The sequence below is a fragment of the Oncorhynchus kisutch genome, linkage group LG19 (assembly GCF_002021735.2).
Source record: "Oncorhynchus kisutch isolate 150728-3 linkage group LG19, Okis_V2, whole genome shotgun sequence".
In the NCBI taxonomy this organism is placed as follows: Eukaryota; Metazoa; Chordata; class Actinopteri; order Salmoniformes; family Salmonidae; genus Oncorhynchus; species Oncorhynchus kisutch.
Window position 1 is genome coordinate 58,994,352 of NC_034192.2, and position 23,011 is coordinate 59,017,362.

General features: G+C 41.6%; 1 protein-coding gene across 2 annotated transcripts in view; it reads left to right on the forward strand.

Annotated features, from left to right (window-relative positions):
• Positions 1–23,011, forward strand: part of LOC109878334 (gamma-aminobutyric acid receptor subunit beta-2) — an 82,171-nt gene that overhangs the window by 58,973 nt on the left and 187 nt on the right. Inside the window, exons 6-10 of one of the 2 annotated variants that reach the window (XM_031798154.1) lie at positions 11,521–11,658; positions 11,884–12,036; positions 16,949–17,193; positions 17,536–17,676; positions 21,165–23,011. The exon at positions 21,165–23,011 is cut by the window's right edge and continues 187 nt beyond it. In XM_031798154.1, the coding sequence (XP_031654014.1) occupies positions 11,521–11,658; positions 11,884–12,036; positions 16,949–17,193; positions 17,536–17,676; positions 21,165–21,551 (1,064 nt within the window). In that variant the 3' untranslated portion in view covers positions 21,552–23,011. The remainder of the gene's footprint in view (positions 1–11,520; positions 11,659–11,883; positions 12,037–16,948; positions 17,194–17,535; positions 17,677–21,164) is intronic. The other variant, XM_031798155.1, reaches the window with a different exon arrangement.

Genomic DNA, 23,011 nt, shown 5'->3' on the forward strand with positions numbered 1-23,011 from the left:
CTTTCTCCCTTTCTTGATCTATCTCTCTCTCCTACACAGTCCTCTATTTCCTCATCTGTCTTTGTACCACTCTCCCTCTTTAAATCTCTCTCTCATCTCTTTTCTTTGCCCTGCTCTTCCACCCTCTTTTTTCTACCAGCCCTTGTATATATCTCTCTCTCGCATACTTTTTTCTCTCTCTTTCTCACACACACACAGTTCACACACACACAGGGCTTGAGTGTAGTTTTGATCAGCAGACAGTAACAGCCCAGTATCTGCTTTTCTAGTTCTGGTTTTAACGTGTGAATCACTCTTTGCCAGAGCATGCGATTACATTCACACTAATGAGCCACAGAGAACTCTCACTTCTCTTGATAAACTTGATGCATTTTTTAACAGACATAACTCTCAGAACTACAGATCCCAGACATAACTCTCAGACCAACAGAACCCAGACTTAACTCTCAGAACTACAGAACCCAGACATAACTCTCAGAACTACAGATCCCAGACATAACTTTTAGAACTACAGAACCCAGACTTAACTCTCGGAACTACAGATCCCAGACATAACTCTCAGACCAACAGAACCCAGACGTAACTTTCAGAACTACAGAACCCAGACTTAACTCTCAGAACTAAAGATCCCATGGTAGATGGTAGTACTGTCTGGCTGGTTACAGATCCCATGGTTGGTGATAGTACTGTCTGGCTGTCTGGCAGGTTACAGATCCCATGGTAGATGATAGTACTGTCTGGCTGGTTACAGATCCCATGGTAGATGATAGTACTGTCTGGCTGGCTACAGATCCCATGGTAGGTGATAGTACTGTCTGGCTGGCTACAGATCCCATGGTAGGTGATAGTACTGGCTGGCTGGCTACAGATCCCATGGTAGATGACAGTACTGTCTGGCTACAGATCTCATGGAAGATTATAGTACTGTCTGGCTGGCTACAGATCCCATGATAGATGATAGTACTGTCTGGCTGGTTACAGATCCCATGGTAGATGATAGTACTGTCTGGCTGGCTATAGATCCCATGGTAGATGATAGGACTGTCTAGCTGGCTATAGATCCCATGGTAGATGGTAGTACTGTCTGGCTGGCTACAGATCTCATCATGGTAGATGATAGTACTGTCTGGCTGGCTACATATCTCATCATGGTAGATGATAGTACTGTCTGGCTGGCTACAGATCTCATCATGGTAGATGATAGTACTGTCTGGCTCGCTACAGATCTCATCATGGTAGATGATAGTACTGTCTGGCTCGCTACATATCTCATTATGGTAGATGATAGGACTGTCTAGCTGGCTACAGATCCCATGGTAGATGGTAGTACTGTATGGCTGGTTACAGATCTCATGGTAGATGATAGTACTGTCTGGCTGGCTACAGATCCCATGGTAGATGATAGTACTGTCTGGCTGGCTCCAGATCCCATGGTAGATGATAGTACTGGCTGGCTGGTTACAGATCCCATGGTAGATGGTAGTACTGTCTGGCTGGCTACAGATCTCATCATGGTAGATGATAGTACTGTCTGGCTGGCTACATATCTCATCATGGTAGATGATAGTACTGTCTGGCTGGCTACAGATCTCATCATGGTAGATGATAGTACTGTCTGGCTCGCTACAGATCTCATCATGGTAGATGATAGTACTGTCTGGCTCGCTACATATCTCATTATGGTAGATGATAGTACTGTCTGGCTGGCTACAGATCTCATCATGGTAGATGATAGTACTGTCTGGCTCGCTACAGATCTCATCATGGTAGATGATAGTACTGTCTGGCTCGCTACAGATCTCATTATGGTAGATGATAGTACTGTCTGGCTGGCTACAGATCTCATCATGGTAGATGATAGTACTGTCTGGCTGGCTACAGATCTCATCATGGTAGATGATAGTACTGTCTGGCTCGCTACAGATCTCATCATGGTAGATGATAGTACTGTCTGGCTGGCTACAGATCTCATCATGGTAGATGATAGTACTGTCTGGCTCGCTACAGATCTCATCATGGTAGATGATAGTACTGTCTGGCTCGCTACAGATCTCATTATGGTAGATCATAGTACTGTCTGGCTGGCTACAGATTGTGTAGTTATTGATGTATTCCTCTACTACCCCCCTTTGAATACCTTATATATACATACAAAACACACACAACTCTAGATTTTACACAAACACACACACACAAATGCACATGCATTCTCTCTCTCTCTCTCTCTCTCTCTCTCTCTCTCTCTCTCTCTCTCTCTCTCTCTCTCTCTCTCTCTCTCTCTCTCTCTCTCTCTCTCTCTCTCTCTCTCTCTCTCTCTCAAACTCTCTCAAACTCTCTCTCTCTCAAACTCTATCTCTCTCTCCCTGGACTCACATAACAAAACAACCACCTCCCTGGACGGAAGGACAAGCCCAGTGATGTGATTGGTTGGCAGACGTCTGTCCCAGAAGGAGCAGTGTTGAAGATAGAGAACAATGGGCCAGAACTAATAGATCTGATTCAAACTGAGTAACCAACCAGAACCTTCTCTCTCTCCCCCCCGCCTCGGGCTCTATCTGCCCTTTTCTGACCAGCTACACATACAAATGCACATACACACACATCTACATACACACACACACAATGCAAGCACGCACACACACACAGTAATGATGTGCGGGTCAGCTGTTTGGTCAACTGCACCCGCCCACAACCGGCCCGACTATATATGATAAAGTGAAAATCTGAGGCCCACACCCGACCCTAACCCACTGATGTAGAACATCTGAGGCCCACACCCGAACCTAACCGACTAATATAGAACATATGAGGCCCCACCCGACCCTAACCCACAAATATAGAACCTATGAGGCCCCACCCGACCCTAACCCACTGATATAGAACATGAGGCCCCATCCGACCCTAACCCACTAATGTAGAACATCTGAGGCCCACTCCCGACCCTAACCCACTGATATAGAACATCTGAGGCCTACACCCGACCCTAACCCACTGATATAGAACATCTGAGGCCCACACCCGACCCTAACCCACTGATATAGAACATCTGAGCCCCCACCCGACCCTAACCCACTGATATAGAACATCTGAGGCCCACTCCCGACCCTAACCCACTGATATAGAACATCTGAGGCCTACACCTGACACTAACCCACTGATATAGGATATCTGAGGCCCCACCCGTCCATAACCCACTAATATAGAACATCTGAGGCCCACACCCGACCCTAACCCACTGATATAGAACATCTGAGACCCACACCCGACCCTAATCCACTAATATAGAACATCTGCTGCTGGCTACAGTCAGAGACGGTGTAAATATCTTTTGACAGGGGGTGCAGCATTCTTTTTGTTGCCTGGTTTGGATGTTTCTGCTTATAATTTCTGACATTTTGGTAGGCTATTTGTTAGTTAACTTACCTATAATTACATAGATGCAGCTTCTCATTACATGTTGCCCTAGAGGACTAAATAAACCCCTGCTCACCAGAATAATCGATATAAATTGATACAATGCTTCAATCTATTGACATCGGTAAAGGTTTCTGTCATCTTTGCCTCTTTCAGGGGCTGAAAGACGTTTAGGGACCGGGGGGGATTGGCAATAACACATTTTTTATTTTATTTTCGATTGACATCAGTTTGACCAGTTGTAAGGAAATAGAAAGCTGTGAAAACAACCCAACATATTGCTGATAAGATTTCACTTTGGCTTGGATGCATAATTATTTTATGTGGTTGAAATACTATCAGCTTTTAAAAATGTATTTAACTAGGCAAGTCACTTTAGGACAAATTCTAATGATGGCCTATGATGACAAATTTACAATGATGGCCTATGATGACAAATTTACAATGATGGCCTACCCCAGCGACAATAGGCCAATTGTGCACCGCCCTGTGGGATACTCCCAATCATGGCCGGATGTGATTCAGCCTGGATTTGAACCAGTGTAGTGGCACCTCTTACATTGAGATGCAGTGCCTTAGACCACGGCACCACTCGGGAGCTTTGATGATGCTGATAAAGAGGGACCATCCGTAGAGGTGCTATAACTGCAAATTCACATTCTCTCAAGATGCTGAAAGCAAGAAATCCTATTTCTCCACTCCTTGCCATGTCAACATTTTGCATACATTTGGTGGATCATTTTACTGCAAGCATTAATTCTACAGGAGTTAATAGTAAGGCTACAGTTGAAGTCGGAAGTTTACATACACCTTAGCCAAATACATTGACAATTTTAAACTACATTTTTCACAATTCCTGACATCAAATCAAAGTTTATTTGTCATGTACGCTGAATACAACAGACCTTACAGTGAAATGCTTACTTAGAGGCTCTAACATATAGTGCAAAAAAGGTATTAGGTGAACAATAGGTAGGTAAAGAAATAAACAGTAAAAAGAGGCTACATGCAGACACCGGTTAGTCAGGCTGATTGAGGTAGTATGTAGATATGGTTAAAGTGACTATGCATATATGATGAACAGAGAGTAGCAGTAGCGTAAAAGAGGGGGTGGTGGGTGGTGGGACACAATGCAGATAGCCCGGTTAGCCAATGTGCGGGAGCACTGGTTGGTCAGGCCAATTGAGGTAGTATGTACATGAATGTATAGTTAAAGTGACTATGCATATATGATAAATAGAGAGTAGCAGCAATGTAAAAAGAGGTGTTGGGGGCGGCACACAATGCAAATAGTCCGGGTAGCCATTTGATTACCTGTTCAGGAGTCTTATGGCATGGGGGTAAAAACTGTTGAGAAGCTTTTTTTCCCTAGACTTGGCACTCCGGTACCACTTGTCATGCATATGTAGAGAGAACAGTCTATGACTGGGGTGGCTGGGGTCTTTGACCATTTTTAGGGCCTTCCTCTGACACCGCCTGGCGTAGAGGTCCTGGATGGCAGGCAGCTTAGTCCCAGTGAGGTACTGGACCGTAAGCAGTTGGGCGCCCGTAAAAATGCTGCCATTTCTTCCGGCGCCATTTTGAATCATAACATTTAATCCTGTCTAAATTCCCTGTCTTTAGGTCAGTTAGGATCACCACTTTATTTTAAGAATGTGAAATGTCAGAATAATAGTAGAGAGAATGATTTATTTCAGCTTTTATTTCTTTCATCACATTCCCAGTGGGTCAGAGGTTCACATACACTCGATTCGTGTTTGGTAGATTTGCCTTTAAATTGGTTAATTTAGGTCAAACGTTTCATGTAGCCTTCCACAAGCTACCCACAATAAGTTGGGTGAATTTTGGCCCATTCCTCCTGACAAAGCTGGTGTAACTGAGTCAGGTTTGTAGGCCTCCTTCCTTGCACAAGCTTTATCAGTCCTGCCCACAAATGTTCTATTGGATTGAGGTCAGGGCTTTGTGATGGCCACTGCAATACTTTGACTTTGTTGTCCTTAAGCCATTTTGCCACAAATTTGGAAGTATGCTTGGGGTCATTGTCCATTTGGAAGACCCATTTGTGACCAAGCTTTATCTTCCTGACTGATGCCTTCTATAGTGAAGATGTTGCTTCAATATATCCACCAAATTTTCCATCCTCATGAAGCCATCTATATTGTGAAGTGCACCATTCCCTCCTGCAGCGAAGCACCCCCACAACATGATGCTGCCACCCCCGGGCTTCACGGTTGGGATGGTGTTCTTCGGCTTGCAAGCCTCCCCCTTTTTCCTCCAAACATAACAATGATCATTATAGCCAAACAGTTCTATTTTTGTTTCATCAGGCCAGAGGAGATTTCTCCCAAAAGTACGATCTTTATCCCCATGTGCAGTTGCAAACCGTAGTCTGGCTTTTTTTATGGCGGTTTTGGAGCGGTGGCTTCTTCCTTGCTGAGCGGCCTTTCAGATTATGTCGATATAGGACTCGTTTTAGGATATAGGAGTCGTTTTACATTGTGAGCTGTTCTTGACATAATATGGACTTGGTCTTTTACCAAATAGGGCTATCTTCTGTATACTCCCTCTACCTTGTCACAACACATCTGATTGGCTCAAATGCATTAATAAGGAAAGAAATTCTACAAATGTACTTTTAAGGAGGCACACCTGTTAATTGAAATGCATTCCAGGTGATTATCTCATGAAGCTGGTTGAGAGAATGCCAAGAGTGTTCAAAACTGTCATCACGGCAAAGGGTGGCTATTTGAAGAATCTCAAATATAAAATATATTTTGATTTGTTTAACACTTTTTGATTTCTACATGAGTCCACGTGTGTTATTTCATAGTTTTGAAGTTTTCACTATTATTCCTCAATGTAGAAAATAGTAAAAAAAAAAAAAGAATCCTTGAATGAGTTCTAAAACGTTTGACCAGTAGTGTAGCTGATATCATCCTATTTTACCACTTCACCAAATCTTTCTCAAACATGACTTTTCTGGCCCTGCCTTCTCTTTATCTTCAACTCTCCATTTCACAGCTTTTCTCTTAAATCAATTAAGCTCTGACATTGTCTTTTTTGTTTCCGTGGTTCGACGTCAACTTCTTCTGCCCGATCCCAAAAGCATTTGGTGATTAGAATGGAGGCTCATACAGTTCGGACCTAAGTCTTACTCATAGGTACTAATGCCAGATAGCCTAAAATAATGAAAGAAAAATCTAAATGTAGCCTATAGATATAAATTGCAGAAGAATTATACATTTATGGAATTTTTAAAGGTATTACGTTCTCTTTATTTCAACCCGCCCTTCATCCACACAATATTTCATAACCCTAAACCCAGCATACACGTCGACAAATGCACACGCACACACACATGGCCGACGAGCCGTCCTCCCCTCCCCAGCCTCATAGTCTCTTGGCTGGCCCTGTCCACACTCTGTTGATCGGAAGTCAACAACACATTAGAACCCACAGCGTGGTGGTTGCGGATAGGCTAATTGGGGTGATACTGAGCTGTTCCATTAGTTCTGTGGATAAGCCGGAGAGACAGTTCCTACTGCGTAGTACTAGTGGACTGTAGTTGGTGCTGCATGCTTTTACACACGGATTAGCTACAGTACTATGTTTTTGGCTTGGGCTAGGTTGTAGTTTGATACTGGTGGTTTTTCTATTCTGTACCATCTGAGCCTTAACTCAGTGTAGGCATTACACGTTTCAATGATAGACACGCCAAAGACAATGACGAGCTACATTGGTGTCAGAAGTGGGATATACTGTGTTTTGACAGTGGTAGTGTTTCTATAGTATCTGGGTCTTCATCCATCCGTCTCATATAGCATTAGATAACTCAATGACTGACTGGCCACACCATTACAATTAACCAGCTATAGTGTTATTAATCTTATCGCCACTCCTATCTATCCATCTATCCTGTGTCAGAGCGAGGCAGAGGGAGGAATTATGTCTTCATTTTTCAGAAAATCAAAGACTGAGAGTTTAATTATTCATTGCATCTAAATAGGTCACTGCCTCTTATTATGAGTGGCAAGCAGAGGAAGTGGTACACAGAGAAGGAGAGTGGGAGAGAGAGAGGGGTTAAACAGAGAAAGTGGTACACAGAGAAGGAGAGTGGGAGAGAGAGAGAGAGGTTAAACAGAGAGAGAGAGAGAGGTTAAACAGAGAGAGAGAGAGAGAGAGAGAGGTTAAACAGAGAGAGAGAGAGAGAGAGAGAGGTTAAACAGAGAGAGAGAGAGAGGTTAAACAGAGAGAGAGAGAGAGAGAGAGAGGTTAAACAGAGAGAGAGAGAGAGAGAGAGAGAGGTTAAACAGAGAGAGAGAGAGAGGTTAAACAGAGAGAGAGAGAGAGAGAGAGGTTAAACAGAGAGAGAGAGAGAGGGGTTAAACAGAGAGAGGGGGGGGGGTTTAAACAGAGAGAGAGAGAGAGAGAGAGAGAGAGAGAGAGAGAGGGGTTAAACAGAGAAAGAGAGAGAGAGAGAGAAGAGGGGTTGAGAAAGAGGGTGAGAGATATGGAGAGAGGGAGGGGTTGAGAGAGAGCGAGAGAGAGAGATATGGAGAGAGAGAGAGAGACGTAGAAAGAGAGGGAGAGAGATGTGGAGGGAGACAAAGAGAGAGGGGAAATGCCTGCACCGCCTGCATGCTGCATGTGTTATGATGCTCTATATGACAAAGGGTGAGGCTAACAGAACAGAAGGGATAACACAACAGAACAGTTATCAGAATAGAAGGGTTATCACAACAGAAGGGTTATCACAACAAAAGGGTTATCACAATAGAAGAGTTATCACAATAGAAGAGTTATCACAACAGAAGGGTTGTCACAATAGAAGAGTTATCAGAATAGAAGGGTTATCACAATAGAAGAGTTATCACAACAGAAGAGTTATCACAACAGAAGAGTTATCACAATAGAAGAGTTATCAGAATAGAAGGGTTATCACAATAGAAGGGTTATCACAATAGAATAATTATCACAGTAGAAGAGTTATCACAATAGAAGGGTTATCACAACAGAAGGGTTACCACAATAGAAGAGTTATCAGAATAGAAGGGTTATCACAATAGAAGGGTTATCACAACAGAAGAGTTATCACAATAGAAGGGTTATCACAATAGAAGGGTTATCACAATAGAATAATTATCACAATAGAATAGTTATCACAATAGAAGGGTTATCACAACAGAAGGGTTACCACAATAGAAGAGTTATCAGAATAGAAGGGTTATCACAATAGAAGGGTTATCACAACAGAAGAGCTGTCACAATAGAAGGGTTATCACAATAGAAGGGTTATCAGAATAGAAGGGTTATCACAATAGAAGGGTTATCACAATAGAATAATTATCACAGTAGAAGAGTTATCACAATAGAAGGGTTATCACAACAGAAGGGTTACCACAATAGAAGAGTTATCAGAATAGAAGGGTTATCACAATAGAAGGGTTATCACAACAGAAGAGTTATCACAATAGAAGGGTTATCACAATAGAATAATTATCACAATAGAATAGTTATCACAATAGAAGGGTTATCACAACAGAAGGGTTACCACAATAGAAGAGTTATCAGAATAGAAGGGTTATCACAATAGAAGGGTTATCACAACAGAAGAGTTGTCACAACAGAAGGGTTATCACAATAGAAGGGTTATCAGAATAGAAGGGTTATCACAATAGAAGGGTTATCACAATAGAATAATTACCACAGTAGAAGAGTTATCACAACAGAAGGGTTATCACAACAGAAGGGTTACCACAATAGAAGAGTTATCAGAATAGAAGGGTTATCACAATAGAAGGGTTATCACAACAGAAGAGTTATCACAATAGAAGAGTTATCACAACAGAAGGGTTATCACAATAGAATGGTTATCACAATAGAAGGGTTATCACAATAGAAGAGTTATCACAATAGAAGGGTTATCACAATAGAAGGGGTATCACAATAGAAGAGTTATCACAATGGAAGAGTTATCGCAATAGAAGGGTTATCACAATAGAATAATTATCACAACAGAAGGGTTATCACAATAGAAGGGTTATCAGAATAGAATAATTATCACAACAGAAGGGTTATCACAATAGAAGGGTTATCAGAATAGAAGAGTTATCACAATAGAAGGGTTATCACAACAGAAGACTTATCACAACAGAAAAGTTATCACAATAGAAGAGTTATCACAATAGAAGGGTTATCACAATAGAATAATTATCACAATAGAATAGTTATCACAATAGAAGGGTTATCACAACGGAAGGGTTACCACAATAGAAGAGTTATCAGAATAGAAGGGTTATCACAATAGAAGGGTTATCACAACAGAAGAGTTGTCACAATAGAAGGGTTATCACAATAGAAGGGGTATCACAATAGAAGGGTTATCACAATAGAAGAGTTATCACAATAGAAGGGTTATCACAATAGAAGGGTTATCACAATAGAAGAGTTATCACAATGGGAGAGTTATCGCAATAGAAGGGTTATCACAATAGAAGGGTTATCACAATAGAAGAGTTAACACAATAGAAGGGTTATCACAATAGAAGGGTTATCACAATAGAAGGGTTATCACAATAGAAGAGTTATCACAATGGAAGAGTTATCGCAATAGAAGGGTTATCACAATAGAAGAGTTATCACAATAGAAGGGTTATCACAATAGAAGGGTTATCACAATAGAAGAGTTATCGCAATGGAAGAGTTATCGCAATAGAAGGGTTATCACAATAGAATAATTATCACAACAGAAGGGTTATCACAATAGAAGGGTTATCAGAATAGAAGAGTTATCACAATAGAAGGGTTATCACAACAGAAGAGTTATCACAACAGAAAAGTTATCACAATAGAAAAGTTATCAGAATAGAAGAGTTATCACAATAGAATGGTTATCACAACAGAAGGGTTATCACAATAGAATGGTTATCGCAATAGAAGGGTTATCACAATAGAAGGGTTATCACAATAGAAGAGTTATCACAATAGAAGGGTTATCACAATAGAAGGGTTATCACAATAGAAGAGTTATCACAATAGAAGGGTTATCACAATAGAATGGTTATCACAATAGAAGGGTTATCACAATAGAAGAGTTATCACAATGGAAGAGTTATCGCAATAGAAGGGTTATCACAATAGAATAATTATCACAACAGAAGGGTTATCACAATAGAAGGGTTATCAGAATAGAAGAGTTATCACAATAGAAGGGTTATCACAACAGAAGAGTTATCACAACAGAAAAGTTATCGCAATAGAAGAGTTATCAGAATAGAAGAGTTATCACAATAGAAGGGTTATCACAATAGAATAATTATCAGAATAGAAGAGTTATCACAATAGAAGGGTTATCACAACAGAAGGGTTACCACAATAGAAGAGTTATCAGAATAGAAGGGTTATCACAATAGAAGGGTTATCACAACAGAAGAGTTATCACAATAGAAGGGTTATCACAATAGAAGGGTTATCACAATAGAAGAGTTATCACAATAGAAGAGTTATCACAATAGAAGGGTTATCACAATAGAAGGGTTATCACAATAGAAAAGTTATCACAATAGAAGGGTTATCACAATAGAAGGGTTATCACAATAGAAGCGTTATCACAATGGAAGAGTTATATCACAAGAGAAGGGTTATCACAATAGAAGAGTTATCACAATAGAAGGGTTATCACAAGAGAAGGGTTATCACAATAGAAGGGTTATCACAAGAGAAGGGTTATCACAATAGAAGAGTTATCACAATGGAAGAGTTATCACAATAGAAGGTGAACAGAGGATCTACCCAGTTAGCTGACAGTTTTTGGTCCCCTGAAAGTCCTCTGTAATCTTCATCTCTAATTGTGTGTATTATTAAACCAACCATTATGTTCTCTAGTTGCATTTGACAAACCAGAATATAAATAATTGATGTAAATAGTAAGCATTACAGGACCAAGAATAGAACCTTTGAGGAAAACCAGATGTCATCTCAACATGAGCCTCGTGTCCCTGTCTTTTGACGTTGACCATAGCCATTTGAGCATTGCTCCCATGTTGGCCCACTAGGTTAGTTTGGTATGTATTCTAAGACTCTAGTACCTGTGTTTGACCCCTGCAGATGGCTACACCACTGATGACATTGAGTTCTACTGGCGAGGGGGAGATGGAGCTGTGTCTGGGGTGGAGAGAATAGAGCTGCCTCAGTTCTCCATCGTGGACTACAAGCTGGTCTCCAAGAACGTGGTCTTCTCTACAGGTACACAGTGGCGGCCATTTTGATACAGTATACCTATGTATATCTACGGTTATACTGTAGATCTTCAGGGGTCGATACACTTATATTCTGTATATTACCTGTCTATGCTTTAGAGTTCTTATTCCTTCCACTTCAGGTCATTATTGTACACTACTATTTATTCTCAATGGTTTAAATAAAGCAAAAACACACACAAAAAAGTTCTGTCTGTTTTCCTCCATGCAGGTTCCTACCCCCGTCTGTCTCTGAGCTTCAAGCTGAAGAGGAACATCGGCTACTTTATCCTCCAGACCTACATGCCCTCTATCCTGATCACCATCCTGTCTTGGGTCTCCTTCTGGATCAACTATGATGCCTCCGCTGCCAGAGTGGCTCTGGGTAAGATTTGCCCATCGATTCGATCAATGAAGCCGTCGAGATTCATCCATCAGTCAGTCAATCAATCAATAAAATTAAACTAATACAATATAGCCATGTTTACAGACATTGGCGTCATAGTGTTCGGATTGTTTTGAAATGTCATGTAAAATATGCATTGTTGTTCATGGGTGACATATAAAAGAAAGAAGTGGAGCATTAATATTCTGCCCTAAACCAGATACGATAGTAATTACATATACTCCTTGCACCTTGATCGTATTGCTATCCAATGACAATTATATCAGTACCGTGAATGATTTGTGAAACCAGGGTTATTGGCCAGGATAAGGTCCTAATGACTGCCTCAGCCCACTGACCTGTGTCAGGTGATTGTCAGGTGATTGTCAGGTGGAACTGGATCCTGTTTGTTGTTTTTCTGATGAGCTTTTCTCTTATGCTTGTTGATTGGCTGGCTGGTTGGTTGGCTGGCTGGTTGATTGGCTGGCTGGTTGGCTTGCTCTGTCTGTGTGTCTTTCTGATTTGTAAACAATGATGCCTAAATATTCACCTGACTGGTTTATCTATCCCCAATGTCCAGGTTTAAATAGCTGAATATATCCCCGGTGTCCAGGTTTCATATAGCCCTGTCCTGAACATGAGCCCTGGTCTGAACATGAGTCCAGTCCTGAACATGAGCCCTGGTCTGGACATGAGCCCTGTCCTGAACATGAGCCCTGTCCTGAACATGAGCCCTGTCCTGAACATGAGCCCTAGTCTGAACATGAGCCCAGTCCTGAACATGAGCCCTGGTCTGAACATGAGCCCTGTCCTGAACATGAGCCCTGTCCTGAACATGATCCCTGTCCTGAACATGAGCCCTGTCCTGAACATGAGCCCAGTCCTGAACATGAGCCCTGTCCTGAACATGAGCCCTGTCCTGAACATGAGCCCTGGTCTGAACATGAGCCCAGTCCTGAACATGAGCCCTGGTCTGAACATGAGCCCAGTCCTGAACATGAGCCCTGTCCTGAACATGAGCCCTGTCCTGAACATGAGCCCTGTGTATTGTTAATTCTAGATGGTATCAGAGGTCAGCAGCATGGACAGGCGTAGTTAGCTGTGTGACTGCGTGGCCGATGGATAGCAGAGTTACGTATCATACTTATGAATCTGACCAAATGCAGATGAATGCAGAAATCTAACGTATCGAACACAATGGATAGATAATGCAGAAATCTAACGTATCGAACACAATGGATAGATAATGCAGAAATCTAACGTATCGAACACAATGGGTGTATTGGGTCTAATAACACTGATGAGTAACGTATCAAACACAATGGGTGTATTGGGCCTACAAACACAGGTGAATCGTGCTGTGACTAATACCAGGGTTACATCCCAAATGACACCCTATTCCCTATATAGTGCACTACCCATAGGGATCTGGTATAAAAAAAAGTAGTGCACTACTGCTTTGTAGGGAATAAAGTGTTAAAGGGGGTATCACACTGGGCTGCCTCTTATGTCTACAGACGCATATATGAAATATATATATGATCGCGGCGGAGGAGATGTCTGTCATTTTACGGCCTCCTAACCAATTGTGCTATTGTGTGTGTGTTTTTTTGCGATATTTGTAACTTATTTTGTACATATTGTTTTTCTGCCACCATCTCTTATGACCGAAAAGAACTTCGGGATATCAAGACAGCCATTACTCACCTCGTACTGGACAAAACATTTTCTTTATCGAATCATGGATTTACTTCAGAAACTGGACAAGGCCCGAAGTCCCTGTCATTCGCAATAAGAAGAGACTGAGATATTGGGGGCGTAGGTCGAGGTGCCTTTGTAAGGATCCAACGACGAGTGAGTAATCGCCCTCTACCATCAGTCCTATTAGTCAACGTGCAATCATTGGATAACAAAATGGATGAGCTCCTATCAAGACTAACCTACCAATGGGATATTTAAAAACTGTGATATTTTATGTTTCACTGAGTCGTGGCTGAATGACTACATGGATAACATACAGCTGGCTGGGTTTTTGCTCCATCGGCAAGACACTACAACTGGCTGGGTTTACACTGCATCGGCAAGACACTACAACTGGCTGGGTTTACACTGCATCGGCAAGACACTACAACTGGCTGGGTTTTTGCTCCATCGGCAAGACACTACAACTGGCTGGGTTTACACTGCATCGGCAAGACACTACAACTGGCTGGGTTTACACTGCATCGGCAAGACACTACAACTGGCTGGGTTTACACTGCATCGGCAAGACACTACAACTGGCTGGGTTTACACTGCATCGGCAAGACACTACAACTGGCTGGGTTTACACTGCATCGGCAAGACACTACAACTGGCTGGGTTTACACTGCATCGGCAAGACACTACAACTGGCTGGGTTTACACTGCATCGGCAAGACACTACAACTGGCTGGGTTTACACTGCATCGGCAAGACACTACAACTGGCTGGGTTTACACTGCATCGGCAAGACACTACAACTGGCTGGGTTTACACTGCATCGGCAAGACACTACAACTGCCTCCAGTAAGACAAGTTTGTGGTGGTCTGTGTCTATTTGTAAATAACAGCTGGTGCAAGAAAATCTAATATTAAGGAAGTCTCAAGGTTTTCCTCACCTGAGGTAGAGTATCTTATGATAAGCTGTAGACCACACTATTTACCAAGAGAGTTGAAATCTATATTTTTCGTAGCTGTGTATTTCCCCACACAGCCGATGCTGGCACTAAGACGACACTCAGCGAGCTGTTTAAGGCCATAAGCAAACAAGAAAATGCTCATCCAGAGGCGGCGCTCCTAGTGGCCGGGGACTTTAATGCAGGGAAACTTAAATTTGTTTTGCCTAGTTTCTACCAGCATGTTAAATGTGCAACCAGAGGGAAAAAAACTCTAAACCAACTTTACTCCACACACATAGACATGTACAAAACTCTCCCTCACTCTCCATTTTGCAAATCTGACCATAACTCTATCCTCCAGATTCCTGCTTACAAGCAAAACCTAAAGCAGGAAAAAACCAGTGACTCGGTCAATACTGAAGTGGTCCTATGAAGCAGATGCTAAGCTACAGGACTGTTTTTCTAGCACAGACTGGAATATGTTTTAGGATTTTTCCGATGGCATTGAGGAGTACACCACATCATTCACTGGCTTCATCAATAAGTGCCTCAATGATGTCATACCTCAGCCAAAAGCCATGGATTACAGGCAACATCCACACTGAGCTAAAGGGTAGAGCTGCCGCTTTCAATTAGCGGGACTCAAACCCAGAAGCTTATAAAAAATCCCGCTATGCCCTCTGACGAACCATCAAACAGGCAAAGCGTCAATACAGGACTACGATTGAATCCTACTACACCGGCTCCGACGCTCGTCGGATGAGGAAGGGCTTGCAAACTATTATGGACTACAAAGGGAAGCACAGCCTCGAGCTGCCCAGTGACACAAGCCTACCAGACGAGCTAAATGCCTTCTATGCTCGCTTCGAGGCAAGCAATACTGAAGCATGCATGAGAGCATCAGCTGTTCCGGACGACTGTGTGATCACGCTCTCCGTAGCCGATGTGATTAAGACCTTTAAACAGGTCAACATCCACAAGGCCACGGGGCAGAAGGATTACCAGGACGTGTACTGTACTCTGATCATGTGCTGACCAACAGGCAAGTGTCTTCACTGACATTTTCAACCTGTCCCTGACCAAGTATGTAATACCAACATGTTTCAAGCAGACCACCATAGTCCCTGTACCCAAGGAAGCGAAGGTAACCTGATTAAATGATTACCGCCAAGGAGCACTCACGTCTGTAGCCATGAAGTGCTTTGAAAGGCTGATCATGGCTCACATCAACAGCATCCTCCCGGATACACTAGACCCACTCCAATTCACATTCTGCCCCAACAGATCCACAGATGATGCAATCTCTATTGCACTCCACACTGCCCTTTCCCACCTGGACAAAAGGAACACCTATGTGAGAATGCTATTCATTGACTACAGCTTATCATTCAACACGTATGGTATACTGCACTTGGTCGGCGCATGTGACAAATAAAATTTGGATTTGATTTCATTTGATTCCTGAACCCTTTGGTTGGTCTCCTAGAATTTGGACAGAGACTCAACACTCACATACACACATACACACACACGCATGCACACACATATGAACGCATACACACACATACACTTACAGTACATGAATGAACACACACACACATACCCCCACACGTGTGCCCATACACAGCTAGGCGGAAGTGTCATGTAAATGTTGGGGAATGAGGAACCATCTGTCCGTATGGGTTCATTAGGTCTGTAGAATGAGGAACCATCTGTCTGTATGGGTTCATTAGGTCTGTAGAATGAGGAACCATCTGTATGGGTTCATTATGTCTGTAGAATGAGGAACCATCTGTATGGGTTCATTAGGTCTGTAAGGGTGCCAAACTACTACACTCTATGGACTTGTTTACTACTCATATCCCTGTTGGCTATTTCCCGACCCTGTTTCCCGACCCTGTTTCCCGACCCTGTACCAGGAGGACACAGGATTATTCAGGTCCTTTATCACATACAGGATCAGATATAAACCAGCTGATCTCCTTTGAAAACACACACCTGACACCCATTTCACGTTTAGGGTTTTTGGATTCGATTGAAAGCACAATTGAAAAACAATAATGAAAAACTGTTTATATTCTGGGCAGCAGATGAGGACAGTAAACGTTGAAAACACTAGTTTGATAATTCATCTTCTTAATTGTTTGTTTACGACTAAATTCTCTTTCCAATGATCTCCAGTGTTTTTTTGATAACTATTATAAAAACTGACTTGTTTATGACATAATGTTTTGGTGAATGCTGTGATTGTAAAGGTAAAATGTGATCTCCAGGTATCACCACGGTGTTGACCATGACCACCATCAACACCCATCTGAGAGAGACGCTCCCTAAGATCCCCTACGTCAAGGCCATTGACATGTACCTGATGGGCTGCTTCGTGTTCGTCTTCCTGGCCCTGCTGGAGTACGCCTTCGTCAACTACATCTTCTTCGGACGGGGGCCCCAGAGGCAGAAGAGGGCCGCCGAGAAACTAGCCGTCGTCAACAACGAGAAACTCCGACCCGACCCCAATAAGGTAGGTGTGTCCGGATAGGAAGGGAGTAGGGACAGATGGTTCTAGAGAGGTTGTGTTGATGGTGTAATGTGGTGTCCGATGCAGTAGGAGAACACAGGCTATTCTTTCTCTCAAGGTTTATGTGATGCTTCTGTGATCAACTGTTGACTTGATGTCCTTTACTAGGGTTCTCTGTGCACTAGGACTCAACTACACCTCCATGTCCCATTGGTGTAGCCATGTGTATCTGTCAACCACAGTTCAATGAAAATACATCTTTATTAGTTAGACCAGGATTTGACAACATCTGACAGCAAGCTGCGATTTCTCCATGGTAACAGTGCTGATTTTGTATGCTTGCAGTGGATGGTGGGAAATGTAGTTCAGAGAGATGATGCTCTGTATGCCAGAATGAAACAGAGGGAAATTGACGCGTATGACACGATGTGGGATCCCATCTTTGTGGACGATGCCGCATTAGGACTAGGCGAGCAAAGAAATAAGGTACTGGAAGGTTTTGAAAGTCAAAACTTTAACAAATGTCATCAATCTGAATCAACCCGCCCGATCAGAGGAAAATACTGTAGTATTTTTGTGCATTCTTTTAATTTGATTCTATAGATTTTTAAAGGCAACTTTAATCATCACTTCCCACCATTGTGTTTTTTTCCCTTCTCTTGATTTGCTCTTCATGCATTTTCCTGACAAACACGTCATTGTAGTGGTTGAATAAATTACAGCATAGTTTGAAATCTGCGTTCCAAATGGCACCATATTCTCTATTTAGTGCAATACTTTTGACCAGGGCCAATATAGGGAATAGGGTGCCATTTGGTACAGAGTCTACTTCTCAGTGAAGATATTATACACCTTTAATTGATGGGAAACCTATAAAATGGGGGGACAGGAAATGCTGGTTGTAATTACTAACTATTCCAAAGCTAATGTTGGTATGACAGAAAAATGAATATCTGAGGTAAATTGACAACTCTCCCAAATAACAAGTGAAGCAATTGAATGGAAATGAGATGGTTAGTGGCATATTATCACTCAGCCTAACAGAGAAGAAAAAGACAAAAGATTATTTCTCATTCTGAGTTTTGCCAACTGAGTGGCCTTGGAACAGAGTATAAACAACAGATATCATTATTTTTTTTTTTTTCAACTATTAAGTTGAAAATCTTTTTGATTTAGAGATGTTTTGTTTGATTCTGAAGTCAGGCTATGGATGAAGAAACTTACGATCCACTTCCTCAGTCCTCACAGCGTCTCTCCTAACCTATAAACCTAACTTTGACCCCTGAACCTTCAACCTTAAGCTCTACTTCATCTTTGCAATATTTCCTTATTACTGTTTCTCTCAACCTTTTATCCTCTCACATTTCTTCCTTTTGTTTACGTTGTTTGTTTACTTGGTTTGTCTTGTTCTGACTAGACAGAATGTTAACCACATGCTGGCTGAAATTATGAGATGACAATGAAGATAATTTCGCCATGAGAATGATTTATATATATAACACAACCGTTCAAAAGTTTGGGGTCACTTAGAAATGTCCTTGTTTTTGAAAGAAAATTAAAAAAATATCTGTTAAAATAACATAAATTGATCAGATATACAGTGTAGACATTGTTAATGTTGTAAATGACTATTGTAGCTGGAAACAGCTGATTTTGAATGTAATATCTACATAGGCGTACAGAGGCCCATTATCAGCAACCATCACTCCTGTGATCCAATGGCACATTGTGTTAGCTAATCCAAAATGATCATTTTAAAAGGCTAATTGATCATTACCAGTCTCAACACCAGTCTCAACGTCTGCGTTCTTTTGCCCATCTTAATCTTTTTTTTCATTGGCCAGTCTGAGATATGTATTTTTCTTCGCAACTCTGTCTAGAAGGCCAGCATCCCGGAGTCGCCTCTTCACTGTTGATTTTGAGACTGGTGTTTTGCGGGTACTATTTAATGAAGCTGCCAGTTGAGGACTTGTGAGGCGTCTGTTTCTCAAACAAGACACTCTAGTGTACTTGCCCTCTTGCTCAGTTGTGCACCGGGGCCTCCCACTCCTCTTTCTATCCTGGTTAGTGCCAGTTTGCTCTGTTCTATGAAGGGAGTAGTACACAGCGTTGTACGATATCTTCAGTTTCTTGGCAATTTCTCTCATGGAATAGCCTTCATTTCTCAGAACAAGAATAGACTGACGAGTTTCAGTTTCTGGCCATTTTGAGCCTGTAATCGAACCCACCAATGCTTATGCTCCAGATACTCAACTAGTCTAAAGAAGGCCAGTTGTATTGCTTCTTTAATCAGGACAACAGTTTTCAGCTGTGCTAACATAATTGAAAAAGGGTTTTCTAATTATCAATTTGCCTTTTAAAATGATCAACTTGGATTAGCTAACACAATGTGCCATTGGATCACAGGAGTGATGGTTGCTGATAATGGGCCTCTGTACGCCTATGTAGATATTACATTCAAAATCAGCTGTTTCCAGCTACAATAGTCATTTACAACATTAACAATGTCTACACTTTATTTCTGATCAATTTGATGTTATTTTAATGGACAAAAAATGAGCTTTGCTTTAAAAACAAGGACATTTCTATGTGATACCAAACTTTTAAACGGTAGTGTATATATATATTGTATATTTAAAGGACTGCCAATTTAAAGTTATGTGTAATAACTAGCTATTGACTTATAAAAATGTAATATATTAGTACAACCACAGAACAGTATCTATTAGTACAACCACAGAACAGTATCTATTAGTACAACCACAGAACAGTATCTATTAGTACAACCACAGAACAGTATCTATTAGTACAACCACAGAACAGTGTCTATTAGTACAACCACAGAACAGTATCTATTAGTACAACCACAGAACAGTATCTATTAGTACAACCACAGAACAGTATCTATTAGTACAACCACAGAACAGTATATATTAGTACAGCCACAGAACAGTATCTATTAGTACAACCACAGAACAGTATCTATTAGTACAACCACAGAACAGTATCTATTAGTACAACCACAGAACAGTATATATTAGTACAACCACAGAACAGTATCTATTAGTACAACCACAGAACAGTATATATTAGTACAACCACAGAACAGTATCTATTAGTACAACCACAGAACAGTATATATTGGTACAACCGCAGAACAGTATATATTAGTACAACTACAGAACAGTATCTATTAGTACAACCACAGAACAGTATCTATTAGTACAACCACAGAACAGTATATATTAGTACAACCACAGAACAGTATCTATTAGTACAACCACAGAACAGTATCTATTAGTACAACCACAGAACAGTATATATTAGTACAACTACAGAACAGTATCTATTAGTACAACCACAGAACAGTATCTATTAGTACAACCACAGAACAGTATATATTAGTACAACCACAGAACAGTATCTATTAGTACAACCACAGAACAGTATCTATTAGTACAACCACAGAACAGTATCTATTAGTACAACCACAGAACAGTATATATTAGTACAACCACAGAACAGTATCTATTAGTACAACCACAGAACAGTATCTATTAGTACAACCACAGAACAGTATCTATTAGTACAACCACAGAACAGTATCTATTAGTACAACCACAGAACAGTATATATTAGTACAACCACAGAACAGTATCTATTAGTACAACCACAGAACAGTATCTATTAGTACAACCACAGAACAGTATCTATTAGTACAACCACAGAACAGTATATATTAGTACAACCACAGAACAGTATTTGATAAACCCCTCAATCATAAACTAAGAGAACAACTAAAAACACGTTACTAATAAAATGCACACATAATTCCTTTTAATTAACAGTAAAGATAGACACCTTCTAAGTAGTTTAAGTAAGCATAGATTATTTAAGAATAAGATCTATGGAACCTTGCCTCCATTCACTTCCTCTCACGGCCCCTCCTCTTCCTCCCCCTCCTCGTATCACAGATGACCGCCTCCCTGACTGATGACAACATCCTGTTTGGTTCCCTGGAGATGAAGAACGAGATGGGGGGTGTTCCTTCTGAGCTTTCCAGGTCCCTGGGCGCTGGGGGTCTGGGTGACCCCCGCAACACCATGCTGGCCTACGACAGCTCCACGCTGCAGTACCGCAGGGCCGCCATGGCCCGCCAGAACTACGGCGGCGGACCTCACAGCGCCCTGGAGCGCCACGCCACCCAGAAGAAGTCCCGCCTACGGAGACGGGCCTCGCAGCTCAAGGTCAACATCCCTGACCTGGCTGATGTGAACTCTATCGACAAGTGGTCCAGGATGATCTTCCCTACCGTGTTCTCCTTCTTTAACGTGATCTACTGGCTCTACTACGCTCACTAAGGAGAGAGAGAGAGAGAGAGAGAGATACAGAGAGAGAGAGAGAGAGAGAGAGAGAGAGAGACAGAGAGAGAGAGAGAGAGAGAGAGAGAGAGAGAGACAGAGACAGAGAGAGAGAGAGAGAGAGAGAGAGAGAGAGAGAGAGAGAGAGACAGAGACAGAGAGAGAGAGAGAGAGAGACAGAGAGAGAGAGAGAGAGAGAGAGAGAGAGAGAGAGAGAGAGAGAGAGAGAGAGACAGAGAGACAGAGAGACAGAGAGAGAGAAAACAGCGCACCTTTTTTTTCTGATTCATTTTAAAGAAATGTGTGAAATAAAATAAAATAATTTTGTAAGGAAGGAGCTACACCCAAACACTTCTTCTACACTCAGCTTCTATCTGCCATGACTTGTCTGATCTGGGAATAACCTCTAATGACTGACCGACCCTTCAACAGAGGAGAGGAGAGATTTTAAAAAGACAGACAGACAAACATTGTGCCTGTTCCCGAAGAAATGTCAATACATCACTCTAATATTTGTCATTTGTAGCTTAACTCTCTGTGGATCAAATATTTATGCTTGTGTTTACTTTAAGGATTTGTTTTGTTTTAGTATGTGTGTTTCGTTCATAGCCGAGCTATCTGCATCCCATGAAAGCTTTTCTCAAGGATTTTAAATGGGGTTGATCTTTGATAGATTATTTTCCTATAGTTATTATATATCAAAAACATCCTTTTAAAAAGCATGCTTCTGTTTCATTTCTGCTGCATCTTCATCTTTAACGATGGAGCACAAAGCATTTTGTTTTTTAACTAGGTAAGGTTAGTTCTTCTGTGTAGCAGGAAGTGTTGCAGGCACCATTCCTGCAGCACTCGTTTCACACCCATAGCTTAGGCTGAGCTTGGGCTTCATTTGGGGACCAACAACAACGGGCTACTGTAAGTGATACTACTACCACAGCTGGTAGATAGGGAGCACTCTTCTCTATGGACATTCCAATGGGTCTTCAGTGCGGCCATTTCTGTCCTGCCATTTTGTGGGTTCGTGACCTTTAACCTAGAGGTCATGACCCATCATCCATTCTGGCCATTGAAGTTCCCATGAAGGTTTCATATGTAAAAGTATAGTAAGACGGTGGATCTTGAAGCTCTGACCTGCCAAGTGTTTTTGACCTGACTTTGTAGTACTTCTCAGAATCTAGTAGTCCATCACATCAAACTGCCCTGGTTTAAGAGAGAGAGACAGTACTGTGTAACCCTTGCCTCTGCATTGCCAGTGTGAGCGGCATCAAGGGGAGAGAGGTTGGCTTTATTTATTTATTACCCAGGGGGGGGCTTATTTACATTGCTGATGGACATCAAGAGAGCTAAGCCCATCTTTCATTGCAATGAAAGTTGCTGCATAAATCTAGTTAATCCAGAATCATATCAATAGAGTTTATTGGTTCTAGAACTTTGACACGTTCCATTGTGATTAGGTTTTA